Source organism: Mustela lutreola, chromosome 9 (genome assembly GCF_030435805.1).
Source record: "Mustela lutreola isolate mMusLut2 chromosome 9, mMusLut2.pri, whole genome shotgun sequence".
Taxonomy (NCBI): domain Eukaryota; kingdom Metazoa; phylum Chordata; class Mammalia; order Carnivora; family Mustelidae; genus Mustela; species Mustela lutreola.
This window is the reverse complement of record NC_081298.1, coordinates 25,997,196-26,016,829: the sequence shown is the minus strand read 5'-3', so window position 1 is coordinate 26,016,829 and position 19,634 is coordinate 25,997,196. Positions and strand designations below refer to the sequence as shown.

The following is a 19,634-nucleotide window of genomic DNA, read 5'->3' as shown; positions in this document are numbered from 1 at the left end:
TATTTCTGAGGCACCTGTCACAATGTCTTCTCATTCATTTCTGATTTGAGCTTTCCCTCTTTTTTTCTCATTGGTGCTACTAATTTTATTTTCGTTTTGTCTCATTTGTTGATTTTTATCTTTAAAAAAAAACAATTCTCTTTGTTGTAGGGTTTTTTTTTTTCCTATTTTAAAAATTCTCCTTTTTATCTATTTTTGCCTAATATTTATTATTTCCTTTCTTCTGCAAACTTTGGGCTTCGTTTGTTATTTTTCTGGAGCCTTGAGGTGTGAAGTTATATTTTGGGGGATTTATTTTTTAAATGTAGTTCTTTACTCCTAGTACTGCTTTTGTTGCATTCTGTAAGTTTTGGCATGTTATATTTTTATTTTCTTTTGTCGGAGATACCTTTAAATTCTCATTTAATTTCCTTTTTGACCCAGTGGTTGTTCAAGACTGTGGTGTTTAATTTTCGCATACTTGCCTGTTTCCCATTTTTGTTATTGATTTCTAGTTGTATTCCAGTGTGATCAGAAAAGATACATGGAATGATTTTGGTCTTTTTAAATTTGTTAAGACTTATTTTGTGAACCTACCATGTGATCTGTCCTGGAGAATGTTCTGTGTGCAACTGAGAAGATGTGTATTCTATCAGGTGGAAGGTTCCATATGTTTGTTAAGTCCATTTGGTCTGTAGTTTTTTTGAGTCAGCTCTTCATGGATTTTTCTGTCTGAATGTTCTAGCAGTTATTTTAAGGGGGATATTGAAGTCCCCTACTGTTACTGTGTTGCTGTCAATTTCTCCCTTCAGATATGTCAGTATCGGCTTTATACATTTAGGTGCTCTGATGTTGGGTATGTATATATTTATAACTCTCATCTTCCTGTTGAATTGATCCTTTTGTTGTTATATGATGACCTTTTCTGTTTCTAGACACAGGTTTTTTTGTTTTTGTTTTTGTTTTTAAGATTTAATTTATCAGAGAGTGTGTGTGCACAGGCAGAGGGGCAGCAGGCAGAAGAAGAAGCCTGATTCGGGACTTGATCCCACGACTCTGGACAGACACCCAAATGAACTGAACCACCCAGACGTCCCCTAGACACAATTTTTAACTGAAAGTCTATTTTGTCTGATACAAGTTTAGCTACCCCCTGCTTTCCACTCACATGGAATATCTTTTTCTATCCCTTCATCTTCAGCCCATGTGTGTCTTTAGATCTGAAGTGAGTTTCTTGTAGACAGCATATCACTGGATCTTATTTTTTTATCCATTCAGCCACTGTATGCGTTTAGATTGGGAATTTAATCCACTTATTTCCCAGGTTATTCTAATATGCATCAGGTTGAGAACCACTATCCTAGATGTACAGATAAGGTATAGGGATAATAAATATTCTCAAGGAGTCTCAAACTAGGTCCTCGGAGGTGGAAAGGTGGGAGGTATCAAGAACTCCTTAAATCTGAGGATTAAAAAAAGATCATTCTCAAGGGGATACAGCAAAGATTAAGAACCAAAGTAGGGGCACCTGGCTGGCTTAGTCAGTGTAACATGTGACTCTTGATCTCAGGGTCATGAATTCCTGCCCCACATTAGGCATAGAGCTTAGTATACAAACAAGCCATAGCAATCAATCTTATGTGAGTGTCTGGTTTTATATTTTTTTAATATGAAATTTTATATTTTTGTAAATATAAATTTATATGTATATGTTTATTTTTTATATTTATATAAAAAGGGGGGATTTTCATAGAGTGCAAATTCCTCCCCCAAAAGTGTTCTAATTACCTCTCTAGCTATCCAGGAATATCAAAACCATGACATTTTAATATCTAAATCTGACAGTGTCGTCGTGATACAATCATTAATTCTAAACTGAACTTCTGGATTGCTTTTGGTTGACAGCTTCCATTATTCAAAGATTTTTGTAGCACATAAGGAGATAACCTTTGCCATTTTTCATCTGTTGATTCTTCCTTTAAGATCATTTGATCTCTGGTTTGTTGATCACATCTTTGTGTGAGAATTATCTATTTTCTGCATCATTTTTCAAAAATTCAGAATTGCGTTGTTGTTGTGTTTTCATTTTTTAAAAAACAAACGTATGGCAGTTAACGCCGGTACTGCGGGATTTGTTTTACTTGCATTTTGGTTAACTGGAATCTATGTACAAAGGGGACAAGGCTTATTTCTCTCGCTCCAAGCAGTCATATTCATATTTCTGAAGACTGACCAGGGAGGCCTAGCACAGGGTTCCAAGGAGGGAGGGCCAGAATCTTCTGACAACAGGTCAGTTGGAGGAAATTATCTGATTGAGGAGATCAGATGCTGCAGCCAGCCCATAGTCAGCAGGCTTTCCATCTCAGAAAGAATAAATTCTCTTTGTTGTTGTTGTATTCAGGGAAAACCCATACTACTACTAAGCCCTTCCCTTTGTGAATATGTAAAATGCCTCTGGAGGGATTTTAAGGGAACTGGTGATAGCAGTTGTCTATGGGGAACCCAAGTGGGAGGAAGATTTCTTTTTCATGGTATACCCATTTGTACTGTGTTTGAATTATTTACTGTGTATGTGCTACTTTTCCAGAACGTTTTTAAGCTAGTTTTTTTTTTTTTTTTTTTAAGCCTTGCCTGCTCGTAGTTATGTAAGATGTTAACGTTAGAGGAAACTGGGTGGAGAGTCTATGGGAATTCTCACAATATTTTTGCAGCTCTTCTGCAAATCTAAATTAATTTTAGATTTTATTTATTTATTTGACAGAGAGACCACAAGTAGGCAGAGAGGCAGGCAGAGAGAGAGAGAGGAAAGCAGGCTCCCTGCCAAGCAGAGAGCCTGATGTGGGACTCGATCCCAGGACCCCGAGATCATGACCCGAGCCGAAGGCAGCAGCTTAACCCACTGAGCCACCCAGGCACCCCTAAATTAATTTTAAAATTAAAAGTTTTTTGGCGGGGGGCTTCTGGCTAGTTCAGTCAGTTAAGGGTCTGCCTTGGGCTCATGTTCCCAGGGTCCTGGGATTGAGGCCTGCATGGGGCTCCGTGTTCAGCAGGAGCCTGCTTCTCCCTCTGCCTCTCCCCTGCTTGTGCTTGTTCTCTCTCTCAAAAATAAATAAAGTCTTTAAAAAAAAAAAAAGACTTTGACCAAGCTATGTATCTACAAAAAGTGCACCAAACTCAGAACCTTATACTGTTAAAGCCAACTTGTGCTTCTGGTAAAAATGCAGATGAGTTTACATGCAAGCCCCCTGAGTGATTCTAACTCCATGTAACACTGAGTTCCAGAAAGAATCATCGGAGGGAGAGAGAGTGTGTGTGTGTGGAGTAATTTGAAGGATGGAGGGGATGTGAGGGCGAGGTGGTTGGAAGGCTGTGGCCAGTGTCCAGTGGGCAGAAACAAGGGTCTGAAATGCTGTAACATTCAGGGGTGAAGAGAGAGTGGAGATGCAGGAGCACTTGTGAGTGTGGGATCTGGGTGTCTGGATAAGAGTTCCTTGTTCACACCAGGTACGGAGAGAGAATCGGGAAGCTCTTCTGGTTCCTTGAGGGGGAGAAGCATGTTGCTAATGAAGGGAAAGAGAGGTTTTGATGGAGTACATTTCTTGAGGCCAGTAATTGGTCTGGTCTTATCTTGAATTTCCAGGTGACTAAGCTGAATGCAGTTCATTTACTGAGTGCCTGCTGGGTGCCAAGCCCTGGGGACACACAGTCCCTGCTCCCACAGAGATCACATTTGAGTGGAGGGCGACAGACTGCACAAGTAAACAAATGCATATTGTACATGATAAGATGATGTACATGCACATTGTGCATGTATGTAGGGAGGTCCATGAAAAGAAAGTATAAGAGTGAAGAATGGAGAATGGGAGCCCCGAGGGCATTATTTTAGGTCGGATTGGCAGTGAAGGCTTCCCTGAGGACCTGATATTTCAGAGAGACCTGAATGAAATAAGGAATGAGATTAGCCACACAGGGATCTGTAGGAAGGGCATTCTGGCAGAGGGAACAGTAAAGGTGATGGCCCAGAGGGGTTGAGAAGGACTTGCTGACAAGAGACAACAAGAAGGTCAGTGTAGGGCGCCTGGGTGGCTCAGTGGGTTAAAACCTCTGCCTTCAGCTCAGGTCATGATCTCAGGGTCCTGGGATCGAGTCCCGCATCGGGCTCTCTGCTCAGCAGGGAGCCTGCTTCCTTCTCTCTCTCTCTGCCTGCATCTCTGCCTACTGCGATCTCTGTCTGTCAAATAAATAAATAAAATCTTTAAAAAAAAAAAAAAAAAGAAAGAAGGTCAGTGTAGCTGGGGCTGAGTGAGGAGGAGAGTGGCAGATGATGTCAGTACAATCCGGAGAAGGCTTGTAGGAAAATATATTGGTCACATAGGAGCTTCCTAACATCTTGCTATATAGAGAAAAGGGAATTGGTGGAACATTATGGAGCTTTGTTTCCTACTAACTATACTGGAGAGTGAGCCAGTGTGAAAAGGTGAAAAGAACATTGAGCTGGAAGTGGGGAGCTGTGGCTACCCTGAATTACAGTCTTCCCTTTTGTCCCCATGTTAATTACTTCACTGATTTTGTGACTCGTTTCTGGAAGTGCAGAATCAGTGCCTTGCGGGACTCTTGGGGGCGTTTGGAAGACAGCACTTACAGAGCGGGGATGAGACTGGGTCAGTTAAAGCAGGTGTGAAGGTCCTATGACTTGATCTGCCCTAGAAAGATGTTTACTTTCCCCCATCCCAACTACAACCTCTCTTCTTCCAAGCAGGACTGGTTGCCGTGGTCCCTGCTGCTTTTCTCTCTCACGTGTGATACACGTGCCTTCTACGTCCCTGGGGTTGCTCCAATCAACTTCCACCAGAACGACCCTGTAGAAATCAAGGTAGGTGCTGCGCCAGACTGTTGGAGCCTCCGTGCTGGGCATCGTGGCTGGAGGACCCTGGTGAGATGGTCCTGTCCTTCCCATGCTTGCAGAGAACAAAAGCCAGGGCCAGCCACCGTGGCAAAACGCGGGGTTTGCTGCCTGGTTCCTGGCTGGATGGGGAGTGCCCGCGGGAGCCCACAGTTCAGGAGCTCTGCCCCTTCATCTCTCTCTTCTCCTCTGCGACTTTGCCTGATTGAGTGTGTTCTCGCTCTGTGTCCCTCTCTTTCTCTTCAGCTCTTTCCGTGTCTGTGTTATTCACTCTCACCCTCACGTGTGTCTCTGTTTCTAGGTCTGTGTGTCTGTCTGTCTGTCTCTCTCAGCCTGCCTTCCTGTTTCCTCGGCTCCATCCTCCACTCTGTTCCCAGCTTCTCTCCACATGACTCAGATTGTCTGCGCATACACAGCCTGTTAGGGCCTCTGTGTTTTCACTTGCAGTTTCTGCCACCAGCTGGGCTCTCTAGTTTGGGTTTTCCCAACTGCGTCCTCCCTCACTAAGTGGTGGTACATGAGATGATTTTAAGAGATGAGATGACAAATACATTTTATCTTAATACCTGTTTTCTTTTAATTTGTATTAAGAAAAATAGCTGCTACTTCAGCTCGTGATTTTATGGCTGCTGTTGGTTTTCCATTTTTAATGGTGATACAGTATTAGCTCCTTAAATAAATGTATTTCCCTAAAAATGAGTCGGAACCAAATACATAGTAGAATCAATGGTAAGTAGATGAGGCACACTGGTGCGTGAACAAGTCTAGAGAGAAACCATCCAACCAGGCGCCTTTGCTTCTCAAGCTCGATGCCCACTGTGGGTCAATCAACGAGCAAAGGTGGGGAAGGAGTCACTTAAAAAATGGTTGATCAGGGGCAGTGGGCAGGCTGGCACCTTGATTAATGGCTCTTTAACAGTGTGTTGGTGGCCTTCTCAGAGCCCCAAGCAGGGATAGGGGTTGGTGGTGGATTTTCTTGGATCTGGTTTCCCAGGGCACAAACTCTAAAGTGGGGATCCGGTGCAGTTTGGCTGGGTAGGCTCTGAGGGTTGCCACTTGGGAGGGTGGGAGGGAAGCAGGACTGAGCAGAGGGAGACACAGAGCCATGGTACAACAGATGCCCGTGGAAAGCTCTGGAACTGGAATGGCCGGCCCTTTGGATTTGTTCCAAATTGAAACAAGAGGACTGGTTCTCTGGATCCCTCCATGAACCAGTCACTGGATATAGATTACCACAAGGGACAGGGCATAAATTTATACAAGGGCTCTCGGCCAAAAGGACGCTCCTCTGTCATCACCCAAGTATAACCACTTTTAATACTTCAGTTTTTTTCTGTGTTTTTTTCTCCCCTGTGCAGTGTTTTTAGGGTAGGACACTTGGCATCCTCTCACCTCTCTAAACCCCCAACTACTTGACTACCACACTGTTCCCCCCTTGGCAAAGTAATGTGTAGTTGAAATTTTTAAGGGACGCCTGGGTGGCTCAGTTGGTTGGACGACTGCCTTCGGCTCAGGTCATGATCCTGGAGTCCCGGGATCGAGTCCCGCATCGGGCTCCCAGCTCCATGGGGAGTCTGCTTCTCTCTCTGACCTTCTCCTCATTCATGCTCTCTCTCACTGTCTCTCTCTCAAGTAAATAAATAAAATCTTTTAAAAAAAAAAAAAAAAAAAAAAGAAATTTTTAAGTAGTCCTTCGGACCCTTAGGGATTGTGTAAAAACGGCTAACAGAACTTACAAGGTTATGAAAATAAATTCTGCTCCTTAAATAAACATACATTTCTTGCCTCATTACTGTGTTGAACCACGTCTTTACTGGTCTGTGCAAAAGCAAAGCAATAAGATTGTGTGAACATCGAGTTTATCTTCCCCTGGGCCTCACAGTGTTCAAAAGGAGAAGCAAAAGATGATCACAAAGGACCAGCCAGAGGAGGTGCCATCATGTACATGCCCCTGTGTTTGCTGCCACATTTTAGGTATTAGCAAAATGACAAAATTGCTACATGTCATGCTTATTTGGGGCATCACATACGAGCAACTTGTGATTATCTGGAGGGAATTAACCAGTGAAGAGGAAAAATATGTGAATAATATATTTGCTTAAAGGAAAAAATGAAAACTGCTAGGAATCAAGTTCTAGAAGAGCTGGGATCTTCTCTGTCCCAATCATTGCTGTGTTACCAGCTCCTAGTATGCAGCCTGGCAGGGTGGATAAGTATGTCTGAGGAGTGGCCATTAAAAAGCATCTGCATTTAGGGGTGCCTGAGTGGCTCTGATGATTGAGTATCCAACTCTTGAGTTTGGCTGAGATAATGATCTCGGGGTTGTGGGATCAAGCCCTGTGTCAGGCTCTACACTCAGTGTGGAGTCTGCCTCAGATTCTTTCTCCCTCTCCCTCTGCCCCTCCCCCAGCTCACTCTAAATAAATACATACATAAAACATAAATAAAATCTTTTTTAAAAAGTTCATTTAGAGCTAAGCAGTAATTAATGAGTAAATGCAACATTACATGTGTTTCATTATTGTGAGCATATCTCTTCCTCCCAAATCATACTTGTAACCTTCAGGAAAAGTAATTAAAGTAACATTTATTGAGGGTTATTTACATACCAGACATTATGTGTGACTTAACTCAGATGCCCCCCAAGAACCCTCTGAAGCAGATACTGTATATTTTACAGATAATGGAAATCAAGGCCCAGGGAAGTAAACCACCTTGTTCGAGGTGATGTGGTGAGGCTTAGTCTTTAACTGCTCCAGCTCTGACCTACTGCAGTACCCTTCCTCACAGTGCTTCTGCCAAAAGCCCCCCTATCCAGAGCAAAGCTTGTGGCACAGGGAGGAGAGGGTGGCACTGGCTTCGGGGCCTGCCAGGCTGGGGGTCTGAGAGGGGACACTTTGGGTCGAGGGGTAGGAAGGGTGAGGGAACATAAAGTTAGGACTCAGTCTCTCTGTAACGTGGATTTTTTTTTTTTTTTTTTTATCCAGAACGAGAGAATGTAAGAAACAAAATAACAGGCTGTTACAATAGACACTAACTTTTTGGCCATTTTGGCTCAAGCAGTTTATGAAATGCTTAATAGTAGTCCTCAGTCCCTTCGTCCAACATCTAAAAACCTTTGAAACTCAGTTTTCTAAGCTTTCATTGACAAGACTTGGCCTGAAGTGTTTGACTTTATTTATTCCCCTTATAATGAATATTTTTGCATTTCTTTGCACGGTCATTAAATATGGGGTACTGTCCCAGACGCAGCTGGGGGTGTTGTCCGTACTGCCTTTTAAAAATCAAAAAATATTCCTAGTTTCCAAAATAATGAGTTTTAAATAAGGATTGTGGACCTGGATTCTAAAAAGTATTTAAACTTTTTTAGATGGTGCATAGGAATGGTTGGTAGTTTCTAAATAGCAAAGATAATTTTATTTGCATGTGGATCAGAGTTTACTTTTTGTAACATTTTGATTAGTTCTGTTTATCTATGGTTTGGCGTTGCCTATGATTGTCACTATTTCCAGAGCTATATTCTCTGTGCACGCATCACTTCCTAAATATTCTCCTTCTTGGTCCTTCTTAAACCTTGTTTTTTAAAGATTTATTGATTGATTGATTTGACAGAGAAAGAAATCACAAGTAGTGAGAGAGGCAGGCAGAGAAAGACGAGGAAGCAGGCTCCCTGCTGAGCAGAGAGCCCGATGTGGGCCTCAGTCCCAGGACCCTGAGACCATGACCTGAGCTGGAGTCAGAGGCTTGACCCACTGAGCCACCCAGGCGCCCTTAAACCTTGTTTTTAATGATGCGTAATATTCATTGAATGAGCCTATTACAGTTTATTGCCGTTTCCGATCGTGAGAGCTTATACTTGTTTTCCCGTTTTTCCTCACTTCGGTCATTCAGCAAACATTTAATGAACACCTCTGTGTGCCTGGCTCTGTAGGTCCTTATCCTCACAAAGCCTAACTCTTAAATTCTAGTGGAAGAGACTTGGTTTTTTGGTTTTTTTTTTTTTGTTATTAATGCAACAGGTAAACAAAATAATCATGTTGTATCAGCCATGTTACCTAGGAAACTGTGCATGTTGGAATAGAGCAAATGGGGGGATTCCCTTAGATGAGCTGGTTAGGGAGCGCTTCCAGGTGAGGGACCCTAAGCCGGGACCTGAATGTATGAAGGAGCCAGACAGGCCAGGAAGGAACAGTGGGCACAGAGCCTGAGCCAAGAAGAGCTGGACAGGCTCGAGAAACCGCAGACAGGAGAGCACTGTGGTTATGAGTAAGGAGTGAACCTCTTTGTTCCTAAAGTTTACCCTCATTTGGAGTTATTTCCTAGGAAAGACGCCCAGAAGTGAAATTATAGGGTCAAGGTACCGTATCAGACTTTCAGAATGTATTGAATTTGGTTCTGATTTTATTTATTTATTTTTAAGATTTTATTTATTTATTTGACAGAGAGAAATCACAAGTAGTCGGAGAGGCAGGCAGAGAGAGAGAGAGGGAAGCAGGCTCCCCGCTTAGCAGAGAGCCCGATGCGGGACTCGATCCCAGGACCCTGAGATCATGACCTGAGCCGAAGGCAGCGGCTTAACCCACTGAGCCACCCAGGCGCCCCTTGTTCTGATTTAAAAAAAAACTATTATGTAGTCTAAAACTAAATGAAACATGAAATAATTCAGAATCGTAGACTGTATAGTATCTAGTGTACTACAGCTGTGATCTGCTGCTTTCAGTTTGCTAATAATATTACCAAGTGTACCAATGATATGTGGGTACCGGGGAGGATTATTGAAACAGCCGTCTGGGTTTCCGGGTTGATGAACAACACCCTCTCTTCTTCCACTAGGCTGTGAAGCTCACCAGCTCTCGAACCCAGCTACCTTATGAATACTACTCGCTGCCCTTCTGCCAACCCAACAAAATCACCTACAAGGCAGAGAATCTGGGTAAGTTCTCTTCTGACTGTGTCAGCCTGTCCCAAACGGGAAGCCACGTCCTTACGTGGCAACGGTAGCAGTTAACCCTGACATTCCTGTGTGCCACACACCGTTCTACGTTGTTTACATACAGAGCAGCTTATTCAAGCCTCAGAACAGCTCTGGGGTGGCAGATGCTGTGTTTATGCCCGTTTTACAGGTTCAGTGACTTGCCTGTGGTTATATTTTTAATTAACAGCCAAGCTGGGCTTAGAGACTACGTAGTCAGACTTCAGAGTTTCAGTCCTTGGCTGCTCTCAGCCCAGCTCTCCCTTGATTGCTAGATAATTCCCTTGTCTTTCGTGGCTTCTGCAACCTACTCTGCTTTTTTTTTTTTTTTTTTTTTTAAGATTTTATTTATTTATTTGACAGAGAGATCGATCACAGGTAGGCAGAGAGGCAGGCAGAAAGCGAGGAGGAAGCAGGCTCCCCACCAAGGAGAGAGCCTGATGCGGGGCTTGATCCCAGGACCCTGGGACCATGATCTGAGCCGAAGGCAGAGGCTTTAACCCTCTGAGCCACCCAGGCGCCCCCTACTCTGCTTTTAATTAAAAGAGTGAGTGGTTACCTCTGGCCCTAAAAGAAGCAGAGGCATCACTGTAGTTCTTGCTAAGTGTGCAAGACTTGCTTCAAAAAATGTGCGAGGCACCCAGCACAGTGTCTGGAATGTATGTTCCATAAATAGTCATCTTACTCCAATTCAATAATTCTCCATTTGCTAGAATTGCAGGCTTAAAGCAAAAGACATTTGGAAGCCTCTCTTCCCGACACGATTCTTAGTACTTACCCGTATTGGTGTTGAGTCCTGGAGATAAAAATGTGGGTAGATGCTGTCCCTGACCTCAAGAAGCTTAGGAGACTTTCCTCTTACAACTTAGGAAGGAAAAAGGAGAGAATTGGTTCTTGAGCAGGCCTCTGAAAGGTCTGCCTTCTCTGTCTGAGCTACCCCTGGCTCACATGTTTCCAGAGTCCCCAGCTGATAAGTGTATCTACGATCAGGTATTGGATGTCCCAGACCAGCTGGAGGCAGGCCTTGTAGTCAGCTTAGCCAAAAACAGGCAGCACCTCCCATCCCTTCGTCTTGCCTCCTACTGTTGTCTTGGGGCCTGGACTGACTTCCACTGATTGTCTGGGCTGTCCCCCCAACCTGTCACTTACCCTTCTTTTCCCTTTCCACACCATATTGTGCTCTGGCCACCTGTCTCTGCCTGAGAAACTTGACTTGTTTTGTCCTCTTGGTCAAAGGACCCTCAGAACATGGCGTGCCCATGCCCATGAGCTGGTGTGGACTCGTTGCCAGCCTGTGCTCAACAGTTGGGCACCCCTCCATGTGACACTGGGTGACCTTAACTCCTCTGAGGCCCTGCTGCATCCTCCATGAAGCTGGGGAATGTTCTGCCTCACTGAAATGGAAACTTTTACGTACAAAAGTTACTCTGCTACACTACATCTCGGTCTGTCTTTGTGGAGTGCCTGCCTTCATGGCCTGTGGGTTCTTAGAGTTGAGAGATCACGCCTTATATTCCTCTCTCTCTCTCCCACTTCTAGCCCAGTGTCTGACACAGTAGGATTCAGTCAATGTTAGTGTCCTGCCCAAATGGAGGAGAAAATTCCTTGGTTACATACCTGTTAGATGGCAAGCCTTGTACTCTCTGTTCTCATCACCACCATTAATACTTACAGGCTCTCATGAGCTGGGCGCTTTTCTAGGCACTTCTATGCTTTAACTTTGTTAATACTCACAAGAGCTCTATGAAATAGCTCCTCTTACTATCCCCTTAACATAGGTAGGGGAAGTGAGGCAAAAAGAGGTACAGTTCCTCGCCCCAGTCACTCACCAGTATGGTTGCTCCCGTTTCATAGTAGAGGGAAGGGCAGCTATGAGGGTTTAAAAGTCTTCCTCCACAGATCACATGGCCAGTAAGGGGAGAAATTGATATGTCAACATATTACTCAGGTGTTTTTTTAACTCTAAAGACAGAATTCTTTCTGTTGTCCAGAGTGCCTTCTCCAGAAAGGTTCATTTGAGCTGTGTGAGGGCTGTGCTTGTGGTGATCGCGCTGATGGAGATCCGTGCTGGGGTGTGTGTGGGAGTGTCTGGGGGCAGATGTACTGGGCCATAGCCTCCAACTCACTTAGAGGGTCCACGTTCCTACCTTGATGCTCCTTTAGCCTGGCCAGTGATCTGCTCCAGCTGTAAAAAGTTAAAAGGAACATTTGCATATTAGAGATGAGCCGTTCCAGACTAGCCTGTCTTCTCTCTTGGTGTTAATTTAATTTCTAAATATCAAGATGTGATCTGCTTACTTGGTCTTCAGCCTTGTTCCTCTCTGTGTATTTTCTTCCTTTCCTCAAGTGAGCTCCGTGTAGACTAAAAAAAAATGGGCAGTAGGGCTAGGTATGGAGGAAGGAGTCCAAGAGTGCAGTGCTACAACAGTCTCCTCGTCTGATCACGGGCAAGTCTCGGTCCCTGTCTGCTTCTAGGGTCGTCTTCTGTGAAGTGAAGACGGTGACCCGAATCGTTTCCCCAGCAGACTATGCAGATAATTCTTAACTGGCGTCCTTGCTCTCCACTGGCCAGTCCGTTCCTGGGTTCTCTAGGCTCAGCTTCTATAATGGGGGAAGGGGAGCCCCTCCTCTCCCTGTGCCTCTCCTAAGTGCCCTGTCCACACTCACCAGGGCAGCTACCACGCACAGGGGTGCGGCTTGCGCCCTGCCACTACCGTTCATACACCAGCAACTCACAGCTTTCATCCACAGCCCTGACCTGTCATGGGAGCCCAAAATTTGGGTATCTAATTGCCTGCTTAACATATCCAAACCGAAGAAAGGCCTTCGTCTAAATTTGCTCCTCTTTCTGTTTTCCCAGCTAGCACCCTGTTGTAGAAACCTCAGTCTCCTGCCACTTCTCACTTGTCCTTTGTATCTGTCAGCACCTTCCATTCCCCCGCTCAGTAGCTCCTGAATCCGCATGCTTGCTGCCACACTCAGCACCGCCCTGTCCAGCCACCGTCCTCACTCACATGCATGACTGACTGGCATCGCCTCAGCCAGTCCCTTGCATCTTCTGTGTTTTCTTCTCAAAATAGCCAAAGTGATTTTTCTGTCATCTGAATAAGGTCATGTCTTCCTCCACCCCTGTTAGAAACCCCTCAGGGTCTTTTGGGTAAAGATCAAACTTCCAGCACGGCCCACAGGCCCTGAGGTCTGACTCCAGCTCGTCTTTTAGGCTCACCTTAAGTCACCTGCCCTCTTTGCTTTCTGTGCTGTGACCACACAGGCCTCTCCGCCTCAGTACATGCCTTCCACCCCCCAGGAGCTTTTGCACGTACTGTTCCTTCTGTCTAGAATGTTCTTCTTCTGTCTCTACGTAGTCAGTGCCCCTCTTCCTTTAGAGCTCACTTCAAACATCATTTCCTCAGGGAAGCTTTCCTAGACGTGCTCCCCATGTCTAGAGCAAGTTCTTCTTGTTATGTCATGACTTTACCAAGTCTGTCTTCCCACTACACCGTAAGCTCTGTGAGTATGTGTGTTTAACATCGCATCTTCCGGGCCGAGCCCATAAGCAGTACCAGGTGGATGCTGGGGATGAGTGAATGAATGACGAAATGAATGAAAAAATGACTGACCGAGCAGATAGGGCCGTATCCAGGCAGGTCCCTGCTGCCCGTGTTGGACTCCTTGTATGTGCAGGCGCTCGTCCTGCCCGTTGGCGGTGGTCCGTCTTCAGCTTTTCCCAGTTTCACATCATCTCAGTACAACCGTTGGAACAGCTCAGAATGGAAGTGCCATTGGCTGTGGGCAGCCCTGAGCTTCCCTGCACCTGGTGCCTGGCCCCTGCTCTGAGGCAGTAGGCTTGCAGCAAGTGTGCAGTACCCCACCTCCCTCCCTGGCCGAACTGGGATCTGAAGACACAGAAATGAGTGGGAAATACTGTCTGCCCTTAAAAGAGCTCCCAGTCAGGGGTGGCAGATGCTTAATATCGCAGCGCCCAGTGCAAAATCATATCAGCAGCATGTGAAAAGGTGCAGGAGTGACGCTGAAAATAAAGAAGGCATTTGTTGCCAGCCTGCTGTGTGCCTCAGACTTGCTTTCTCACTGGAACCCTGTGAGATGATTACTGTTAGTATCCCCATTTTGCAGATAGAGGAATTGAGGCTCATTGAGGTTATATAACTTACCAAGATCAAGACAGTAAGTGTTAGAGCCAGGGCTCGGTAGCCGGTCCAGTCCTCAGTATTGTATGACGCTGCCTCTACACAGAGGGAAATCAGGGAAGAGAGGGACAGGCTAGGCCCCGAGGAGGTCAGGAAGGGCTTCCCGGAGGAGGGAACAGAATCGGAGCTCGAAGGGTGAGGAGGAGCTTCCCAGGAACATGGGCAAGAAGGGGCACCGGAGGCGCAGAGGTGTATTTGACGTGCCCTGGAGAGTCTGGTGGAGGTATCAGAGCGGGAGTGGGGAGGCCAGGTGGGAGGCGGAGGGGCCGGCTCTCTTCAGATAGGGTAGAACACCAAGTGCCAGGCTGGGGAACTGTCAAAGGCCCTGCGAGTCAGCAGTGTCTCCTCGGCTCTGGTGACCTCAGGGCTGAAGCTCTGAGATCCATGTGTCTCTCTTACGGCAGGAGAGGTGCTGAGAGGGGACCGGATTGTCAACACCCCTTTCCAGGTGCTAATGAACAGTGAAAAGAAGTGTGAGGTTCTGTGCAGCCAATCCAGCAAGCCAGTGACCCTGACCGTGGAGCAGAGCCGGCTTGTGGCCGAGCGGATCACGGAAGACTACTATGTCCACCTGTAAGTTGTCCTGCATTCCCTGCCGGCCCCAACTTGGGGTGGGGTGGGCACGGATGGGAGAGGCAGTCCAGGGGGACTGAGCGGGGCCTTGGGTTTCCAGCATCGCCGACAACCTGCCTGTGGCCACCCGGCTGGAGCTCTACTCCAACCGCGATGGTGATGACAAGAAGAAGGAAAAAGATGTGCAGTTTGAACACGGCTACCGACTCGGCTTCACAGACGTCAATAAGGTAGAGTGTCTCAGGGTGCATGAAGGGCTGGGGAGCGTTTCATCTGGTAAGTCACGAGCCCTTGGGGCCATAGGGAAGGGGGACATGTTTAGCTTTAGGTTTATAACAAAAGGTGGGATGGCCAAGGCAGGTTTCTCCTGGTGCCCTTGGGCATGGGCTATGAAAGTCGGTGCTTTGGACAAGGCTCTGGCAGATGCTACACAGGAAATGGAAGGCACAGCCCCTCAAAAAGTCAGATTCCATATTTATAAGATTAAAAGAAAAAACAGACGGAATTGGAACAGTATGTAGGAGAGCTAGGTAGGATAGTGGTCAAGAGCATGCTTTTACAGAGCTGGCTCCTTGGCTGTTGGATTCCACCTCCCTCACTTACTAGTTGTTGAGAGACCTTGAGCCTATCTGTTTCCTCTCTGAGCCTTTGATTCCTCATCTGTAAAAGGCATCCAGTGTCCATAGCTGCCCCTTAGGGTTGTTACGCAGAGTAAAGGAGATGATTGGTGTGTGTACTATTTTATGGCACAGCCTCTGAGAAATATGCTAATAATGGCGATGGTAATAACAGTGATTCTCCTGTCTTTCTAATTTTCTAAACTGAACTTCAACCTTCTATGAAGGGAGTAAAGGACAAAACCATTTCTTTTGAGGCGTAGCTCCTGACCTCGGCGGGCTTCCGATCCCAATTCAGAAGAGAACTGACTAGGTGGGACCCTGCATCTTAAGTCCCAGTTGCCATCCCTGATGGTGCTAGTGCTGTGACGATCAATGCCAGCAGAGCTCAGAAGAGCTCGGTGTACATTCGGGTTGTCACAGAGGAGGTGGGTCTTAAAAAATAGGGAGGCTTGATTTGAGTGGAGTCAGCGTTCTAGCCGGAGTGAATGCCGGGAGCAGAGCTGCAGTGTGGGAACTGTTCACCGGGCAGGAAAGGGATGGGGAGACCAGGTGATCTAGATGTCTGGAAACATGAGAGAAGGATGTGAACACCAGGCCCAAGGGATCCAGACTCTTACCTAGTTAGCCCCAGGGACCCCTGGACGGTTTCTGAATGGGGAATGCTGTGAGAGCAGTGTTTTTGGCAGGTTGAAACAGCTGGGCCTGCTGGACCCAGGGGAGGGACCTGATATTGGGATGATTTTCTGGTTGTTTCTGGACCACTAGGTATTTTCTTCTCTCCACTGCTGTTTTAGATTTACCTGCACAATCACCTCTCGTTCATCCTTTACTACCACCGGGAGGACCTGGAAGAGGATCAGGAGCACACGTACCGCGTCGTCCGCTTCGAGGTGATTCCCCAGAGCATCAGGCTGGAGGGTGAGTGGGGAGGTATGACCAGAGGGGCCGGGCTGGATGGGCCTGGGCTTCCATACCCAGGGTCTTCTCACACTTGATTCTCAGATGGCTGATAGGCCACAGTGTGGCACATGGGCCCAGCCAAGGTAGAGTCACTACATTCCCATGAGAGAAGGCTGAGCAAGGGGGAGAGCTGACACCTGTTGTGTCCTGGCCTGGCACCTTCCCTGTTTACCCCCCTCGCTACCCCTGGAAGTGTGTGGTGGTTATAGATGGGGAACCCGAGACTCAGAGAGATTGGTGACTTGGCCAAGAACAAACAGCGGCTAGGACTTGGCTGGGCCTCTCAGAAGAGCCAGCTCGCTTCCCCTAGGTTGAAGAACAAGGGGCAGTGATGCAGACGGAGTAGTCAGACAGCTGGTTTCTGTGCTATTCTTCCTCTCTGTAAGTGATTGCAGAGACGAGAATTGGTCCAGGGTCAAGAGTTGTGTTGGAGTCTGAGAGCCCAGCCCCATAAACCCAATAGGGGCTGGCCTGGCTTCTCACCTCTCATCCCTGGCTCACCCCTGGGCTGTGATAGTGGTGGTAGGTTTCTGGCTTTTTTTTTTTTAAGCTGTGGAACCTAGTTTTCCAAACAAAATCGTCCCCAACAATCTCATGTAAGACATAGATCCTGTGCTTTCAGAGTGCTATCCTGCTTCTGGTGAGCACTGTGAGCACAGCTTTATGTTTATTGCATGATATTCTTGATGTCATCTCTTCCCTCAGCCATTTCCTCAAGTTTAGAGGCTCTGTCTCCTTTTCTCACCATTTTCTCCCCAGCAGAGTGCTGGGCAGAGAGGTGCTTATTACATGGTGGTTGGTTGAGTGGATGGACAGATAATGGATCAACGGAGGAGTAAATGAAGACAGAAGCGTCGGAGTGATTGAATTACTGGTGTGCTGGGACTCTGGGGACCTGGCGAATGAGTAAATGTGATAGCAGGAGTCGGTGGTGTTTTTCCTGTTCCGTGGGGCTGATTGAGTGAATACATGAACACTTGAATTGAGTAAAGAGAGATCACGTGAGGGACTCAGACACCCTCTTCCACACCCGGCAGCCCGAGAGGCTCTTAGGAAGGTCAGGACTCTGGGGAGGAAGTTTACAGCTCTGTTGCCTCCCCTCAGACCCTGGGTTGCAGCAGCAGGCAGCCTCTGAGGGCACCCCTCTGAACAGCCCCAGGCAGTGGCCCTGGTCCCCACAGGAACAGACTGAGTGTCTGTCTCTCGCAGACATCAAGGCAGATGAGAAGAGTTCATGCACCCTGCCTGAGGGTACCAGCTCCTCGCCCCAAGAAATCGACCCCAGCAAGGAGAACCAGCTGTACTTCACCTACTCTGTACACTGGGAGGTGAGAAGGGGCTGGAGCCCGTGGCAGGGGAGGAGGGTTCTGGTCTGGGCAGAAGGTATCTAGCAAGAGGTCTGACTCTAAGTGCTGCTTTTCCACTCTATCTCCTTCTCCTCCAGGAAAGCGACATCAAATGGGCCTCTCGCTGGGATACTTACCTGACCATGAGTGACGTGCAGATCCACTGGTTTTCTATCATTAACTCTGTTGTGGTGGTCTTCTTCCTGTCAGGTGAGACATCTGCGGATGGGAGGCAGAGAGGACAAGGGGGTGAGGGATAAAGGTCTGAGGTGCATCCCATGACTAAAGGGGGACTTCTAGGGTGTTCTCGGGCCAAGTGTAGGTCAAAAACAAACATCAGTGCTCGGTGTTAGGCATCAGGTATGCAGAGGGGAACAAGATTCAGTCTCCTTTCTGCAGAGTTCCCTCGGGGAAGAGAGGTACACCTCTCCATGCACACCTTCACTGAGTCATTGGACGAGATTTCATTGTTGCCCTTTCTGTGCAAGGACTATGCCCCATGCTGGGGATGTTGTATTGAGCTAGCCAGGCCCCTCACAGTCTGTTCTGGTGCTGGGAGAGACAAAAGAGCAGAGAAGTGGTTGAGTCTAGAAAATGGTAAGTGCTTTGGGGCAGATAAACAGGGTGACCAGATACACAGCTCTTGAGAAGGGGTAAAGGCTGCTTAAGAGAAAACCTCTCTGGACTGAGAGGAGCCACCGTTCAGAGACCCAGGGAAAGATGGGTCCAGCAAAGGCCACGGCCCTGCAAGGGGACAGGCTTGGTGAGAAGCTGGCCGGTGAGCCAGGGGGAGGGTAGTGGGCAGAGGTGGAGTGACACCCACATTTCAGTATCATATGGGAAGCAAAGGTGATTTTAGCTGCTCTTTATTAAACATTTCCTGAGGGGCAGCTGCTGTGTTATTAAGTCCTTTCCAAACCTCTCAGTCCTTCAAGTTCCATGAGCCAAGACTAAAAGGTCAAGTTAGCTTGAGGTCATACAGCCCATTGTCTTAACCTGGAGAGGAAACAGGGTGCTGTAGAGGTACAAGTGGGGGGGGGGCCTCTGAACCTTTTGGGGTGTTGAAAGGTAAGGATGCCTGGGGTAAGTTGAAGTGGGAACAGGTGCAGGGCAGAGTGGGGCACCGCGGGCAAAGGGAACAGGAGGCAGCCCCAGTAGGGGCACGGAGGCTGTGAACTGATGACAGAAGTAGCAAGCACGCAGGGGCAGCACGGGAGGTCAGCCCGGGAAGCAGTGAGGCTGCAGAGGTCAGGTGGACCAAGACGTGGAGCAGCTAAAGTGCTGTTCTCCCTGGAATAAAAAGCAGTGTCCCTTGACTGCCCAAACCCATCCCAGTGGCTCTTTCCTTCCCCTGCCAGGGGAATGACCCTCCATGTACCCTTGTCTGGATAGCTGGGGTGGAGCTCTGCTCAGCAGACAGCCTGAGGCAGCTGCCTACCCACTGCCCACCAGAGGAAGCCCGGTGTGCCAGCATCCCTCAGCGAAACACCAGGCCCAGGAGGCTCCGTTGGCAGTGCTCAGGCCTCTTCCTCCCTACCCTGTTCGTTTCAGGCATCCTGAGCATGATCATCATTCGGACCCTCCGGAAGGACATCGCCAACTATAACAAGGAGGATGACATTGTACGAGGTCTTGGCTGGGGAGGGATGGACTCGGAGAGGGAGGGCAGACTAGCAGGAGGGCTCTGGGCCTAGCAGACCAAGGGTCAAGGGGTGGTGCTGGTGGTGGTGGTGGTGGTGTGTGTGTGTCTGTGTGTGTGTGTGTGTGTGTGTGTGTTTTCATAGAGTAGTTTGAAAAGGAAAAAATGTTTAATGACCCAAAATGAGAGGGATAAGCTTTCTAATTTCTAAGCATAAAAGCAATGGGAGAAGTCACAGGAAAAAAAAACTTAATGAATATAACATTAAAAATCTGAAACTGGGGACTCCTGGCTGGCTCAGTTGGTACAACACATAGTTTTTTGGTTTTTTTTTTTTTTCTTTTTTAAGATTTCATTTATTTATTTATTTGACAGACAGAGATCACAAGTAGGCAGAGAGAGGAGGAAGCAGTCTCCCTACCAAGCAGAGCGCC

The 19,634-nt window shown here is 47.2% G+C and overlaps 1 protein-coding gene across 3 annotated transcripts in view; it reads left to right on the top strand.

The window, feature by feature from the left end:
• Positions 1–19,634, top strand: part of TM9SF4 (transmembrane 9 superfamily member 4) — a 57,802-nt gene that overhangs the window by 22,116 nt on the left and 16,052 nt on the right. For 2 of the 3 annotated variants that reach the window (XM_059133583.1, XM_059133584.1), the window contains exons 2-9: positions 4,739–4,852; positions 9,716–9,815; positions 14,467–14,635; positions 14,736–14,865; positions 16,050–16,173; positions 17,425–17,543; positions 17,660–17,771; positions 19,113–19,183. In XM_059133583.1, coding sequence (XP_058989566.1) covers positions 4,739–4,852; positions 9,716–9,815; positions 14,467–14,635; positions 14,736–14,865; positions 16,050–16,173; positions 17,425–17,543; positions 17,660–17,771; positions 19,113–19,183 — 939 coding nt within the window. Of the gene's footprint in view, positions 1–4,738; positions 4,853–9,715; positions 9,816–14,466; positions 14,636–14,735; positions 14,866–16,049; positions 16,174–17,424; positions 17,544–17,659; positions 17,772–19,112; positions 19,184–19,634 lie in introns of those variants that run through there. The other variant, XM_059133585.1, reaches the window with a different exon arrangement.